This window comes from Microtus pennsylvanicus, chromosome 1 (assembly GCF_037038515.1).
Source record: "Microtus pennsylvanicus isolate mMicPen1 chromosome 1, mMicPen1.hap1, whole genome shotgun sequence".
Taxonomy (NCBI): domain Eukaryota; kingdom Metazoa; phylum Chordata; class Mammalia; order Rodentia; family Cricetidae; genus Microtus; species Microtus pennsylvanicus.
Window position 1 is genome coordinate 222,228,630 of NC_134579.1, and position 17,537 is coordinate 222,246,166.

A 17,537-nucleotide genomic window follows, 5' to 3' on the forward strand; every position below is an offset into this window, starting at 1 on the left:
CAATACAATCTATATTCTGACTTTTAATTAATACCACAATGTCTACATTAAAAAAATCATTGTGCCAAAGGTGATAGCAGCTAATATTTACAAAATATTAATTAAAATCAAATGCTTATAGTTAATTGAAATTTCTACTGAATTTTTTTCTTAGTATAAAAATGAGAGTTTAAAGGTTGTCAACCGACTCACCTACACAAAAAGACAAGAAAGAGATAAAAAGGCAGAGACAGAAACACAGAAAGAAATGTTAAGTGATTTGAGGCAGTTTGTTTTAGCAATTAGGGTCTATAACTTGCATACAGGAGCTGAGGAAATACCATGGGGGTAGACAGATCATCTAGCATTCATAAAGGTATGGCTTCAGCTGTTGCAACACAATCAAATGAAACTGCAGAGTATGTACTATTTGAAGAAAGCTTTAATTACTATATCTTTTGATTTAAAATAGTTTAAAAATATCCATAAATATAAAGAATATGAATGCTGTTTGCATAGACTTTTACACCAAACTTCCAAAAATTTTAAATATAAGATAAAATCTCATCAAATGTAGTTCTAAGCTAATCATTAATTTTTAATTAAATTTGCAATATATGAAATTGCATGTATACAGAATTATTGGGTGAAAAGGAGTTTAGAAAACCAAATGAAATATAGGATACATTTTTCTCTAGATAACTTTTAAGTGAATAAAGACTATTTCTACATATATATCTTCATAAACATATATATGCAAATATATTTACATGAACATATCTATATATGCATATATATATTTACAAGCAAAACTGAGAACATGCAAATATCCAAATGTGAAGACATCAGTTTCAGAATTATATAACACAAATGAGGATAAGGAAATGTACTCCTTGTTGAATCATCTCTACAGATGAAACACACAGGCATCAAGGAAGAGGACAATGCATCCACAGTGACACAGTTTCTCCTCCTGGGATTCTCTGACCTTCCCAACCTCCAAGGCCTTCTATTTGGAATGTTCTCCATTATGTATGTGACTATCATAATTGGAAACAGCTTCATTATTGTGGTAACCAGAATTGATCCTACACTACACAAACCCATGTATTTTTTCCTGACTAATTTCTCTTTTCTGGAAATCTGTTATGTATCAGTCACTCTCCCTAGGATTCTGTACAGCATTTGGACGCAGGACAGAAGCATTTCTCTTCTGGCCTGTGCCACACAAATGTGTTTCTTTCTAATGCTGGCAGCTACGGACAGTATACTCCTAGCAGTGATGTCTTATGACCGCTACGTGGCCATCTGCAACCCTCTGCACTATCCTCTGGTCATGAACCAGACAAAATGCACACAGCTGGCAGTGGGCTCCTGGCTTGGTGGCATGCCTTTCCAGCTAGGGCAAACCTGTCAGATATTCTCTCTACATTTCTGCAATGCTAACCGGCTAGATCACTTCTTCTGTGACATACCCCCTGTACTTAAGCTGGCCTGTGGAGATACTTATTTTAATGAGCTGTATGTCTATGTAGTGGCTATCTTGCTTGCTGCAATCCCTTTTGTATTAATATTGACCTCATACAGCAAAATTATTGCCACCATCCTTAGGTTGCCAACTGCTGAAGGACGGGCAAAAGCCTTCTCCACATGTTCCTCACATCTGGTGGTGGTGCTTTTGTTTTATGTCTCTGCATCTATTACCTACTTAATGCCAAAGTCAAGACATTCTGCATTAAGTGACAAACTCCTCTCTCTTTTTTACACGGTTGTGACCCCCATGTTCAACCCCATGATATACAGCCTTAGGAACAAAGAAGTGATTGCAGCTCTGAGAAGATTATTGGATAGAGCATAGTGCAATGTAATTATGTACAGTGATTGAACCTAATCACAGTTCTCACATAGACTGTTACATCTATATTTGTACTTTGTGTTAATTGCTGTTTTACCTCTTTTTGTTACTTTTAAATACTAGTATACCATTACTTTCTATAGACATACACCAACTGTAATGTTATATTGTTAATGTTGTATGCTTAATGAGATATTTTAATTAAATTTGTTTTTTGATTTTTTTCTACATGTGTATAATACATTCCCATTCCTCTCAAAACTCGATTCCTCCATCCTAATCCTTCCCCACATGCAAATCTTTTTTCTTTCATAAACTACAGAGATAATTGATGCCCTCTGTGTGATCACGTTTGAATATATTGTGCTTAACCAGCTGAGAGCATTGACTCCTGCTCTCACTGAATTTGCTAGCAGATAAGATTTCTGTAAGCAGAGGAAGTTTCCTCTTCATTTTCATAACTTATTTTTGATGGGGCCCATTTCATTCAGGCTCAGTGAAGGGAAGAGTAGAAGCTGTTTCTTCAAAATCTCTTTTACTTTGTTAAGATCAATTGTTGGTATTTTCTAACTACTCTCCCCTTCCTGTCACTCTCTATTTCTTTTGTGTCTCCTTTTAAAATATTTCTAGTACTTTATTTGGTATATAGGTGTCTTTTACAGAACTGAGTATTCAATTCTTAACTATTGTTAACAGTTTAAGCAGGTATGTTTATGCACATTTGCCATGAAGAAAAGGCAATATGTATCACAATCTCTGTATCAATACAGTAAGCTTAATCAGTCTATTTTCATATGAAATATCTATAAATCTAAATTGCATGATCTACAAAAACTAGCAACCAAAGAGACAGATCTCATCTGTGCAGTAACACCGTTATAGTTGTGAAAGTTTAGCTTTATAGAGAATAAGAAATAAAATTCTGCAAAGGGCTTTTTAAGCATTTAAAATTAAATTTCTTTGTAAGCTTTCTTATGATGTTGTAGGATTTTTTTTCTGCCCCTAATACTGGTCTGTGGGTACTTTTGTATTTACTTGCTAAATAAAATATGTCCAGTGTACAATATCAGCATGAATCCCTATCAACTTCCCTCACCCAGTGTTCAGCAAACATCATGAAAGAGTGAGTATAAATTTGCAAAAGCTATACAATGGGGAATAGAGGTCTGATAGCTTGAATTTAATTGACTGATGGAGGAAGGTCATTGGTTAATAAAGAAACTGCCTTGGCCCATTTGATAGGCCAGCCATTAGGTGGGTGGAGTAAACAGAAAGGATGCTGGGAGAAAGGGGAAGTGAGGCGGACACCAGACACCACGCCTCTACTCTCCAGGGCAGACGTGATGAAGCAAGCCACCAGGTCAGACATGCTGAATCTTTCCCGGTAAGACTGGTGCTACACAGATTACTAAATATGGGTTAGGCAAGATGTGAGAATTAGCCATTAAGAGGCTAGAACTAAGGGGCCAGGCAGTGTTTAAAAGAATACAATTTGTGTGTTGTTATTTAGGGGCATAAAGCTAGCCAGGCAGCCGGGTGGCAGGGACTCAGCCCGCAGCTCCCACTACAATTGACTCCTGTAATCTAATTGAGATTGGCATTATAATAAAATATAGTTTTGTTGGAGTACATATGGAGGAAGTTGCCACTTTAGGGAGAAGGCTTTCTTTGCTCAAGATACTTTCCAAAGTCTCAGACAATTTCTTTTTGTCTGCAAGATGTAGGACTCTCAGCTACTCCGTCAGCACTACATCTGCCTTCATGCTACCATGTTCTACACCATGATGGGAATAGACAGAACCTCTGAACCAGTAATCTGCAGTTTCCATTAAATAGTTTCCTTTATAAGTGTTACCATGGTCCTGGTGCCTTTTCACAACAATGAGAATGCTAAGTGAAACAAAAGTTGGTGATTGGAAACTTTGGAGGTGTTGTGATAGGCCTGTTTACGTTTTTGCTTGGCATAATATATACTTTGGACATTTGAATTAAAAAAGCAGAAAGATACTTTAATCACTGTTAAATGAGCCATAAGTAGGAGCATGTAAAACAGTGTTACTGGAGCTGAATTGATGAATTATGGGAATCAGGATGTTTCAGAGGAGAAGAATGATATTATGTGACCTAGAGATTGGCTTTGTGATTTTTTTTTTGAAGAAATGGCTGATTTTTGCCCTTGTTTGAAGAATCTGTCTGTAGCTTAATTGAGTAGTAATGGGTTAACTTGTTTGGAAGAGGAAATCTTAAAACAGCTTAGTATAGACACTGCTCTGTAGTTATTAGTGGCAGCTGTAATACAGTTTGTAATAAAATGTAGCAAGCTGAGCAGAGTAAATTACAAAATGTAAATTTTGAGGAGAAAAGTGCTTCAGGAAGTACAATGGAGCTAAGTCCTGTGTTCAAGGAGATAAATAGACTAAGAAATGGAAGATAGGGAGTGCTCACAATGACAAAGTACCACCTAGATAAGATTCCAATTTGTGAAAGGAAACTAAAGGAAAACTTACTGATGGATATGCTAAGGAACACCTTTTATCCCCTAACTAGGAAGACCGAGGCTGGTGTATCTCTGAATTTGAGGGCAGTCTGGTTTACAGAACAAGTTTCAGGAGAATCATGCTTAGGCAGTGAAGGACAGAAAGCTGATAAAGACCTAATGGAATGAAGGGAAAATGTTCAAGGCCCTTTAAGCAGCAGAGCTCAGCACCTTCAGCCACATGATTCAGGCTTTAGGGTTAAGCATAGAAGAAATGGGTTAGGGGATTTGCCTCCGTTCTTCAAGAAAGCTGCTGAAGTCAGGCATGTGTCATGACTGCCCTTGAATGAAGGTTTCATAAAGTTGTCACTGTATGAAGCTTCAAAGTTGGTGCCTGGATGGAGAACAAAAATGTCAGAGACACAAGAGTCATGTGATAATGGGATGCTGAATATCATATCAAATGAACATTGTTTGATGAACTTTAACCAAGTGAATCTATAAGAATCCAGAAATTAAAACAATTTTTACTTTCAGGAGTCAGCATTTTAGCACAAGGATGTAGGGGATAATGAACTTCTACCCCTAACTGAGGAGAATTTTGCAGTTGGTGTGTTCTTGGGGCAATAAAATCAATTTTCTATAAAGATGTATTGGCCTCTAGTGGTTTTACTCTGTCTAAAGTAGATGATCCTTTCCCAGGAGCACAAATTTGGTTGCATGAGAATTTGAAGTAAAGATTTCTAAGTTGGGGCAAGACACAGAAAAGATGTAGAGGTTGTAGGAGTTAGGGGATGGGTTAAGTGGTAAATGTGATCAGAATACCTTGTACAAAATTCTCAAATCATCCTATAAAAATGATTTTCATGTGTGCATTTCTTCTGTGTGTATTGATGAATTGCAATTTACTTTTCACACTTTTATGCATTAAAAATAGTCTCTAAATGACAATGTGATCTTGCAAAGAATTTTCTGAAACCCAGTAGTCCATGTGACTTTGATTATTATCTATGAATGGCATAATCAGAATTCCTAACTACAAACCACAAAAGTGTACTTTATTATGAGTGTAAGATTATTTTTTGGAAATTGTTAGAAAGGCAATGTTCTAGTTTCTGAGATACTTCAGTTATTGTTATATTTTAGTCAATCACAAAATATTTACTTGGTACTTTAGTGATAGGATATAAAACAGACCAAGATATATTCCATTTATAATGTATGCAGAGGTACAAGGAGTGACAGTAATGCTATTGTAAAAAGATACAGGATTCAGAACACAGTGAAAATGAGATTTAGGAAAAGTGTTCTAAAGTAGCAATAGAAATGCAAGTTGGATGAGTAAAAATGACTGTATCCTTAAGATAATTGTGTAAGGTGTGACCCATAAACACTTGCCTAAATTCTGCTCATTATTCATGCTGTTTGGGGTTTTGTTGCCTATTTTTTTTAAAGTTGATTTAGGAATACAAACTCCACTGCTGAAAAGGGTTCTAGTACTCTAAATATGCAAGATAAAGAGCCCAGAATGTAGGGAAGAACATAGGCTCATTGTCTTTAGGACAGGATGATCTGGGTTTGTGAGTCAGGAGAAATATAAAGGAAAGCAAAGCCTTGTAAGTAAGATCCTCAACTGCAACACCTGGAAATAGTTCACATCTTTCCCTGAAGTAAAACTAGCAATTATCAGCATTTGACTTTGAGAGGACTTCCCAAAATTACAATAGTCATCTATGCCAAAAAGAGTTTACAACAAAGATGGGTCCATTCAGAAGTCATGGCTCTGAAATAGAACAAGAATAATTACCATCTGTGTGTCTACTAGAAATCATATTCACACATGAGTCCAGGTGGTCCCCAGGGGTAATATACGTATTTCATTTTAGAGTAATAAATGCCCAGCTATTACCTTTTGCTGGCAGTGATTTCTTGAGAAGGGTTTGATAAGACACAGGTTAAAAGACACTACTACTATCCAAAGTAATTTGATGACATTAAATCAAGGTAATAATTAATTTTGTTGCTACGGTATATAACTTAGGATATCTCTGAACTTAAAAATCAAGTCATTGAAGCAGAAACCACATAATTCTAAGAATATCCTCTAAAGAAACTAATTATTCACCTCAGTTCCTGTATTAGTTCATTTTCTTAGCTGAAAAGAAAGAATACTTATTTTAAATAATATTAATGACAATAATGTTGTTATTAATGTATTTGAAATTGTTATAATCTAGTACTAACAAAAGTAAGAAAGTATGAGGAATTTTTGTCTACTGAAATCTATTCATTGTTTATATTGATTCAGGGTAGAAATTAATGTTCTCAATGATATGTAGGTGAAATATAGCTTAAGAAAAAATACACATGAGATTTCTCAGAATTTCAGAGAAAATTATGGAGAAGAATTCTACATTAAGAAGAGCACTACAATGCATAATTTGAGCAATAGCTTCTACTCATTAAGTTCATGTTAATGATATAAAAATATTATATTTTTTCTTTATTCACAAGTCAATTGAACCTATATACTCCTTTCAGCAGGAAAGTGCTATAACTCAAAGCTTCAAGTCTGCCAGAATTAGTATTTTTTGCAAACCAGATCAGAGCTGCTGAGTTGAAAAGTTTCCTGAGCAGAAAGTTGAGGCTAAGGTTTTCATACCTGAAATATTTCAGAGATTTATTAATCAGTATACCAGAAAACACATATTATCAACAATATTTATAAAAATAAATTATTTCTGTCTTCAGCTAAAATATACTGTAAAAAGGAAAGCCAGAATTTTTGTGACAATCATAGAGAAGCTTTGTATATAGAAGGAATAACACCAAAGAGCATTTCTCTTTATCTTTAAGAGACAAATAGGTGGATTGAATCTTAGAGGGGTTAGAAAGAGGATAAAATGATCCAAATTGATTGTAAGAAAAATATTTTAAAAGTATTATTAAATATACAGATAAATACAACCTTTTTCAAAACCTATGGGATATGATAAACACAATTCTAAGAAAACATATAATTGTGCCTAAAATAAATTAATAAAGTCAAAAGGGGAGATCTGATAATAACAATGGCACAATTAAATGATATAGAAGCAAAAAAAATAATAACCACTTGAAGTAGTTTGCTATACTTTTTCAACACAGTACTGAAAATGATAATATAGAAAAACACATACATTCTTTATATATATGTGTGTGTATACATATTCATACATACTTTTCAATGAAAACAAGTTGGTTCTTTAAAAAATTAATAAGATTAATAAGTTTTGAGACAAATTAACTAAATTATGGTAAATATGTAAATTAATTAAAATAGAGATAAAAAGGGAAACAGAAATTTGGGAAACAAATTTTGGTAACAAAATTTGGGAAAACCAGAGAAATATATGGATATACTTTAAAAATCAGTTCTCTGGTGGTGGCGCACGCCTTTAATCCCAGCACTTGGGAGGCAGAGGCAGGCAGAACTCTGTGAGTTCAAGACCAGCCTGGTCTACAAGAAGTAGTTCCAGGACAGGCTCCAAAACCACAGAGAAACCCTGTCTCGAAAAACCAGTAAAGTATTTACTAACTGAATCTAACAGCTTATCAAATAGATTACCCAACATTATTGTGAAAGCTTCATCCCAGAAATGGAATGATAACTTAATCACATACTCAGTATATGTAATCCACCATATAAGCAGCTTGAAAAACACAATACATGATCATCTCATTAGATGTAGAAAAGGGCATTTCTACAGCACCCATCAAGATAAAAGTTCTGGAGACATAAAAATGCAAGGTATGTACCTTAGCATAATAAATGCAGTTGACAGAAAACCCATAGCCAACATCAACTTAAATGGAGAGAAACTCAAAGTAATTCCAATGAAATCAGGAGAAAGGCATGATTTAGATAATGGGCTTTGAAGAAATGAAATTTTTATTACCTATCTTCAATTCTATTCATACACTTTGTAAATAGAGACTGTTTGCTTGTTTTCCAGCCACCCATACAGGAATAATCACACAGGAACTATATTAATTGCAACACTGCTTAGCCATTGGTCTATTCACATTTCTAGATAGCTCTTATATCTTAAATTTACCCATTTTAATTAATCTGTGTATCACCAGGAGGCTTTGGACTACAGGTAAAATTCCAGCAATATCTTTTTCTTTCTGCAGCTACATGGCATCTCCCTGACTCTGCCTACTATCTATATGTATGAATTCAAGCCTGGATATATGTTTCACTGCCATAGACCAAATGAGCTTTATTTATTAACCAAGAAAAGTTGCACATATAGAGAGGAACTTCCCACATTATCTCCCATTTTCTGCCTAAATTAAATGGAGGTTTTAACATAGTAAAATTATATATACAAGGTAGCTATCAAGCAAGAACTACCATTTCAATATTTCTTTATGAGTCTAAAGTTTCATGTATAATTTATCTTTTATCCTAAATAAGGAAAACTATAACTATTATTCAACTCCATCAAAAACCCCAGAAGGATATAATATTACCTAAGTAAATAAGAAGTGCAGTGTAAGAAAGTTCCTAAACTCTAGAATTGACAGAAACATCTCCCTGCCAGGACATTCACCCAAAAGTTCTTCTGACACATGGGGATATCCATCTTCAGCCTAGTGGCCCACAGTATCCAGTATACATTTTCATGAAGCAGAAAAGTTGAAAAATTGTTTCATGTATATTGGCAGTTTGTCAGTCACTTTCTTCTTTGTCCTGGGGAATGTCTGGCAGACTATTTCATGGAGCAGGAACCCTGAAGGACTGTCTCACCTTCTTTAGACAAGTGCGGCAGTCATTGTTTGTGGGTCTTGCATGTCCAAATCATAAAACATACGATTAAGTAGTCGAGGCAAGAGCAGTTTATTGCACAAATGGCTAACCAACTCCATAAGGAGCCTTTTCAGTGCCCATCATCTCTTGAAGTAGTTAGGTGCTGCCAGAAGTAGACATGAGAGAAGTCTACGTTCGTAAGACATTTTAAATACCATATTCTGTAGTCTTTGAAGTATTGAAGACTATCTAACTGAAATACATTTTTGTATATCTGGAAACTGTAACTAACATTGTTGGGAGCTGTGAACCCCCAGATCCTGAATTTCTTGTAAACAACTTATTTTTTCCCCTGATGTGAGTGCCTACAGCTGCTCTGAGCATGAGACACTCGGGAGTTTCTGATGGCAGAGGAATGGTTTATGGTACTCTTGGCTGGGGCATGGCTATCCCTATATAAGCTGCCCGTGAACACAATAAAGGGGGTATTCTTGGGGTATTCCTGTTTCAAGGATGACCCATGTCTCTGTCTCTGTGTCTTTGTGTGTTTCAATCTACAGCTCCTTGCCTGGTTCACGAACTGTATGGTGGCGCATAGAGCACAGAGTAAAAGGAGTACAGAAAGAATGAAAGGAAAAGAAAAAGAAAGTTTAAAAGAGAAAAGAGCATGTGTTTTCATCCCCAGAGATGCTCTGAGGGAAACTCCTCAGATAAAGAGGACGCAGGTGGGTGAATTGAAAGCCTCCAAAAGACAGAATTATACTGCTCAAAAAGATAAAATGTGTTTGTTGATTGTGTTGTCTTTTGTGTTCTGGACTGAAAAAGACACTTGACTCTGAGAACTGCAAAGCATTTGATGTGAAATATTGGTGTAATATAAGGATTTGACATCCTCTGAAATGTTGATGAAAAAATATGGATGTAAGGATTTAAAATATCCCCCAGAATGCAGTGTGCCCGCTTAGCATGAAGAAGCCAGACAGGTTGGTGAAGTCCAAATTCCCTAAATGTGGAGCCCATTAAGTGGTTCCCTCGAGAAGCAGCTGCAGAAGGTCTCCTAGCCTACCTGCTGCCTGGGCCTGTTGTGGTGGAGCATGCTGATAGGATTTGCTGAAGGAGGCAGAGGCAGGAGGAACTGTCAAGCCATCCTAGAGACTTTGGGATCACCACAGGTACGCTGTTGTCACTGCTGCAGCCTCCTTCATGGCAGCTGAAATTTTTGTCAATCAGATGGCTGCTGTGACTATCTTGTACCAGCATTTAATATCATTCATGTTGACTGTAGAATGAGCATGTTTGCTAGAGTATTTTTCAGTTTATAAGAGCAGTTGAATTTCTTGTGGGATTTGCATGTGCTTAGCTGCTCTACATTTTTCTAATTATATATATAAAGGCGGTGAAATGTTGGGAGCTGTGAACCCCCAGATCCTGAATTTCTTTTGAACAACTTCTTTCCCCCTGATCTGAGTGCCTACAGCTGCTCTAAGCACGAGACTCTCAGGAGTTCCTGATGGCAGGGGAATTGTTTCTGGTGCGTTTGGCTGGGGCAAGGCTATCCCTATATAAGCTACCCCTGGGCACAATAAAGAGGACATTTTTGAGGCATTCCTGTTTCAAGGTTGACCTGTGTCTCTGTGTGTTTCTGTGTTTTAATCACCAGCCCCTTGCCTGGTTCATGAACTGTATGGTGGCACATAGACCACAGACGGGTGCGATGGGCCGCAACCATGATAAAGTTTGACTATTATAAATTACTTTTTACTAGTCCATAATTTTTAATTATACCTGACATATTTAAATTAGTTCTATAAACATAACACCTTAAACAAGAGTAGAAATATGCATATAACAAAATTGACCTTAAGTTTGTATCAATAAACCAAAGTCAATACCAATATAAAGTATTCATCTCTATATATTATATTCCCTTATATATTTTTTAGAAACTATGACCATTAATTACTTATAATAAATCCCATTTAAATGGAAACAAATATTTATAAACAGTCATTTGGGAATTTGTTTGTAGTTTTCTATAAACTGCTTCCTGTTGTTTGTTGGGCAAAGTAATTTTAAGGTTCATAGACCTTTCAGTGGGTGTCATTACATCAAATCACATTAGCCACAAAGGAATCGATAGGTTCTCATCTTTTTTGGAAGCAAGTGTAGAACCTTTTTTCCAAATAACTTATCCTTAGACACAAATTTTGAAGACAAAATACCTTTATGATGGTACAGTTTAGCAGCCCCTAGAAACAAATGTCTCTCTGAAGTTAAAAAAAAATTAAAAAACACAATAATATGCATAATTCAGACTTTCTGCGCATATTCCATCTTTATGTGGCTTAATTTTTGCTCTATTATATTTAATATTTATTTTATAATCTTTACTACCTTGTTCCAGATTTAATCCTGCCTCTAACACAAACCAGCATGAACCAGGAAGCCAACTCTTAAAAGAGACGCACCTTTGCTTGGCACCAGCAAACAGAACCTATGTGACCAAAACTAGTTTGATGCTTTGGGTGATTTACTCTAGCAGGTCAGAATGAATTCAAGGCTTCTCTGTGATTGATGTTACTAGAAGAGAAAAGCAATTGTCCTAGTTTATATCCACAAAGAACTAGTGTGAAAGTGTATGTGCAGGCCCCATAAGGTAGAGCTGAATGTTCAGGAGAGATAAATCAGTATAGTCATTATTATAAGATCAAATTATTTTAGCCCACCTTGGTTCTGGTAAAGTTATTAGTGCTAAGAGAAAACTCACTTCTATGAAGTAGTTGCCTTCCAATTTTGTCTTTAGGTGAATATGTGTCTGAGCACAAGATTTTACCCTTGAAACTCATTTGAAAGTTCAAAGAAACATTTTAATAACATTAAAGATGATAATAAGGTATTGTAATAAAATATGATTTGTTCAGAATTATGAGACAGAAATTATTGAATATAAAAGACATTTCCATGAAAAAAATCATTTACAAGACATTTTTAGGAGTACACAGGAAATATTAACTCATTAATATTAATTTCAGAAGATAATAACAAATTGTTAAAAAAATAATATAAAATACCAATGGTAATAACGAATAACTGAAAGAAAATTAAAAATTTATTTCTTTGAAATTTTAGATACAAATTTAAGGGGACAAACTTAATATTATGATCTGAAACACATATTAGAGCCTTATAAAGACTAAAAAATATAAAATTTGCTTAAACATATATATTAGGTTTGCTAATGTATACTAAAATAATAAATAGAAAAAGACATGTCAAAGATGCTTAATACCAATTAGGTAGTGACATAATATAAGGAAAAACAAAGTGAATTACACTTATACCAGTATGCTATTAATGTCTAGGATTTAACAACATTAAAGCAAATTGCATTATTTATAATCGGCAAATTAATACAGTCTTCCATCATTGGGAAGGATGTCAGCATGTGACTGGATGATAATGCATAGTTTTTAATCATAGTTTCTCCAATCACAATCTTAACCTTTTTGTAAACTAACAATTGAGTCTCAGTCATTTAATATAACTTCCATTTATTTTGTGAATATGAGTTCATGTGTGTTTAAATGGGGTCTTTTGGGATTTGATCCAAACTTTCCTCATGAATTAGGAATCAAAAAGGGCAATCATTGATGGGGAGCTCAATCAATGACTAGGTGAACCTCTGGATGTGACATCTAAATGCAATTGCTGTCAAGACTTGAGAATACTAGCCCACCAATGGTAGTCCAGCTAGACAGTTCATTTGGAAGTTGAAGATTTATAGCTAGTTTTGATGTGATATTGTTACTTAGAATTCTACATATGTCCTTGTTTCAAATAGTTAATGACAGAACATTGGCAACTATATTTATTTATTTATTTATTTATTTATTTATTTATTTATTTATTATTTGTTGGCTTGTTTCTTTATTTTTGTCAGATGAGACCAAATGTGTATATTCTCAGCAGTATGCTTTTGAATGAAAGACATTGAAGATATCAAAGTATCATTAAATTTTCTGTGTCAAAAATACATTTTAATCTATTCTAAGATAGTACAGACTTTCAGTCATGGTAAAATGTCTTGCTTATATAAAATGCAGATATACTTATGGATGTATCAGATCCCACTGATTTCTTCAGTACTACAAAACTATAGTTACCAACTTCTTTCCTTTTGCAACTCTAGTATTTTTTAATAATAACAAAAACAAATACTGACTACATATATATTTAGTCAGTACATATATATTAATAATAACAGAAATAAATACTGAATAAATATGTATTTATAGTCAATATATTTATAATCAGTAAATATATATATTTATTTAGTCAGTATTTTTTTCAGATACTGTTAAGAAATATATGTGTGTGTATGTGTTAATTTAATTTGTGGTTCTTCTAATGCTAAATTCATGACTGGTAGGACAAAAGGGTTCTTTACATTTAGAAACTAACACGGGAAAGAAGTTTTCCCTTGGTAGCGAACAATCCTTGTTAACTAGAATAGTTCGTTATGACAGGGGAATATATTTTGGGAGGTGTTGTAACTCTGTTTCAAATAAAAGAAAACTCTTGATCTTAGAAAAAGAAACTTCCTCACATTTTATTGTTGTATGTCAATAAATCAAGGTAAGAATTATAACTTATCTAATTCCTAAGAGCGTAGACTGGATTTGACTGACAAGTTTGACTTCTTTTATTTTTACATTTTTTTATGTCAGCATTTGAATAAAATTACACGAAATAATTTAAAAAAATAATTATTTATTTTGGTTTAAATTTCAAACACTATTTGTGTTTGGCTTTACACTGTTTCCGACAAATGATGATATATGATGACTATGATCCTTAATTCATCACGATTTGATTTGATATGAAGGAGTGATGAATTAAGGATCATATTCACCAAAATCAACATGGAATTGGTAAAGTGTATTCAATTATTATTCTCTGTCAGGCATGTATTTAAATGTTTCAGTGATATGACATCTCGGGAACATATATCATAAAACTCCACCTATCTACGATAGAGAATGAAATGTCTAGTGAAATCACTGACGTGGCCTTGACACCTACAACAATCGCAACTGGTTCTACTGGCAGAGTGTCAATATCTATCACAAGTGAATCTGAAAATGTTATAATTATTGCATATTTTCATTTGGCTCCACGGAATCTTTTATAGAAAACTCTTCAAAAAACAAGGCAATTATATATGTAAAAGACCATAAATGAGACCATAAAGACAAAACTCACAAGCTCATCTCAATAATATTTTTTTTTCGAGACAGGGTTTCTCCGTAGATTTTTGGTTCCTGTCCTGGCACTAGCTCTTGTAGACCAGGCTGGCCTCGAACTCACAGAGATCCGCCTGCCTCTGCTTCCCTAGTGCTGGGATTAAAGGCGTGCGCCACCACCGCCCGGCTCAATAATATTTTTTAAAAGTCTATATCTGCTTTTGTTTGCATATTAATTTCAGTTTCTAAAGTTCATTAGTAAAATACAATACAGTGTATATTAATGGTTTTAATTAATGACACACTATCTAAATGGATGAAAATCACTGCTTCAAATGTGAGAACAGCTAATATTTATAAAGATTTTAAATTAAACTAAATGCCAGTAGTTACTTGAAATTTCTGCTGAATTTATTTCATAGCATGAAAATGAGAATCTAAATGAAGATTTATAGATGATACACCTCACACCTGCAGATATGAGATAGTGAGGTAGAGACAGAGCAGGAAGGTGAATGATTTGAGAAAGTTTGTTTTAGTAATTTGTGTTTATAGCTTGCCTACAGGAGCTGAGGAAAAATCTTGGGTGTAGACAGCGCTTCTAGGATTCATAAGGCTGTGGTTTGGACTGCTGAGCCAGAAACAAATGAAACTAGAGAGTAAGTACCACTTGTCAAAAATGCAGTAATTACTATATCTTTTGATTTGTCTATGGTGTCAAAGAATTCCACAGATGTAAAAATGTAAATTCTGAATGCATAGATATTACAAATAACTTACAAAATTTCAATGTAAAATAGAATCTTACCAAATATGGTCTTCAGTTTATCATGAATTTTTCAATGAAAGAGCATTTATAGAGGAATATCAGGATAAATTGAGCTTTAAAAAACCATACTAGAACATTGAATACATTTTTCATTAGATAATAAATATGTGAAGAGAGTATTTTTATCATAATAAAAGAAAACAATTTTGGTATTAAAGAGCCAACTGAAAATTAAATAATTCTGAAATTGTCACATTGGTTACTTAGATAAACATTTAAAATATTATGTGTCATCATGCCATTAACAAGAATATTTATTAATCACTCAGTAGAAAGATGTTAAAACAATAGCATTTATTTCAAACACATAATTAGTGCCAAAGAGTATATGTTAGGACAAATTATAATTTCATCTGTATATATGTATATTTTTATGAATATATATATACAAATATTTGTAAGCAGAAATTAAAAATCTGTGAATATGACTATATCAATTTCTGTATGATAAAAAAATACTGAGTAAAAGGAAGTGCAATTCTGGTTGAATCATCCCCACAGATGAAACACGCAGACATCAAGGCAGAAGAAAATACTTCCACAGTGACACAGTTTCTCCTCCTGGGATTCTCTGACCTTCCAAACCTCCAGGGCTTTCTATTTGGTATGTTCTCCATAATGTATGTGACTATCATAATTGGAAACAGCTTCATTATTGTGATAACCAGAATTGATCCTACACTACACAAACCCATGTATTTTTTCCTGACTAATTTTTCTTTTCTGGAAATCTTTTATGTATCAGTCACTCTTCCTAGGATTCTGTACAGCATTTGGACGCAGGACAGAAGCATTTCTCTTCTGGCCTGTGCCACACAAATGTGTTTCTTTCTAATTCTGGCAACTACAGACAGTATTCTCCTGGCTGTGATGTCTTATGACCGTTATGTAGCCATCTGCAACCCTCTGCACTATCCTCTGGTCATGAACCAGACGAAATGCACACAGCTGGCAGTGGGCTCCTGGCTCAGTGGATTGCCTTTCCAGATAGGGCAAACCTGTCAGATATTCTCTCTACATTTCTGCAATGCTAACCGGATTGATCACTTCTTCTGCGACATACCCCCTGTAATTAAGCTGGCCTGTGGTGATACTTCTCTTAATGAGCTGTTTGTCTTTTTAGTGACTGTCTTGCTTGCTGCAATCCCCTTTTTATTAATATTGACCTCATATAGCAAAATCATTGCCACCATTCTGAGACTGCCCACTGCTCGAGGACGGGCAAAAGCCTTCTCCACATGTTCCTCACATCTGGTGGTGGTGCTTTTGTTTTATGTTTCTGCATCTATTACCTACTTAATGCCAAAGTCAGCACATTCTGCAGTAAGTGACAAACTCCTCTCTCTTTTTTATACCGTTGTGACTCCCATGTTCAATCCCATGATATACAGCCTTAGGAACAAGGATGTAATTGCAGCTCTGAGAAGATTATTAATTAGAACAGTACAATAGACTTATGTTAAGTGATTAAATTGCAACCATAGTTCTCACATAGACTGTTACATATGCATTTCCCCTTTGAAATGTTACTGACTGTTATGACCTCCCTTTGCTACTTTGGAAAGTTAGTATAGCATGACTTTTCTTAATAATCACTAACCAAATTGATTTATTGTCAATGTTGTATGTCTAATAAAACATTTTAATTAAAATTTTCTTTGACATTTTTCTACATGTGTGTAATACATTCCCTAATCTTATTAAAACTCAATTCCTCTATCAAAATTCTTCCCCACATATAGGTGTTTTTGCTGTTTCATGACCCATTGAACATAACTTAAGCCCTCTATGTGATCACAGGTTTGAATATAATATGCATAATCAACCTTAGGCATGGATTCCTATTCATTCTCATTGAATCTGTTCGTAGATAGGATTTATGTAGGCAGAATAAGTTTTCTCATCATTTTCTTAACTTATTTTTGATAGTGTTATTTGTAGACATATGTATTTCCTAAATACAGACTGCTCAGTGTGTTTAATGTTATTTGTTTGCATACTTTTAGGGATGATCATTTGGTTTTGGATAACCAATTCGCCTGCTCTTATCCTGGAAAGACAAAAGAATATTTGTTTTTCTGTTAGTGTTCTATTGTTGCCTTTAGTTGTTTGGTATAAGTCAAGCTTTCTTGACTTTCCTCACTCCAGCTTAGCCTGTCTATTGCTGTTATCCTTGTTTAGTTAAATTTTAGTTAGTCACATTGGTGAGATTTTGTGTGTTCACACACATAGAAATGATACAAAACTTTGCAAAGGACGTTTAGTAATTGAATATAGCATTTATGTTCACTTAAAATAACAAAATGAATTTCTAGCCAGACAGGGTAGCACACTCCTTTAATCCCATCACTCAGAAGCCA

General features: G+C 34.4%; 2 protein-coding genes across 2 annotated transcripts; both read left to right on the forward strand.

The window, feature by feature from the left end:
* Positions 1–883: 883 nt before the first annotated feature.
* On the forward strand, positions 884–1,837 carry LOC142834324 (olfactory receptor 10AG1-like). Its single transcript, XM_075946745.1, has one exon. The coding sequence runs from the start codon at positions 893–895 to the stop codon at positions 1,835–1,837; it is 945 nt and encodes a 314-aa protein (XP_075802860.1). The 5' UTR covers positions 884–892.
* A 13,841-nt stretch (positions 1,838–15,678) lies between these two features.
* LOC142834375 (olfactory receptor 10AG1-like) lies at positions 15,679–16,629 on the forward strand. The gene has a single exon (XM_075946880.1). It carries the CDS (start codon positions 15,679–15,681, stop codon positions 16,627–16,629), a length of 951 nt encoding a protein of 316 aa, XP_075802995.1.
* The last annotated feature ends 908 nt before the right edge of the window (positions 16,630–17,537 follow it).

Excerpts from the sequence above, each read along its gene's own strand:
- LOC142834324 (XM_075946745.1), top strand. The coding sequence starts at position 893 with ATGAAACACACAGGCATCAAGGAAGAGGACAATGCATCCACAGTGACA.
- LOC142834375 (XM_075946880.1), top strand. The coding sequence starts at position 15,679 with ATGAAACACGCAGACATCAAGGCAGAAGAAAATACTTCCACAGTGACA.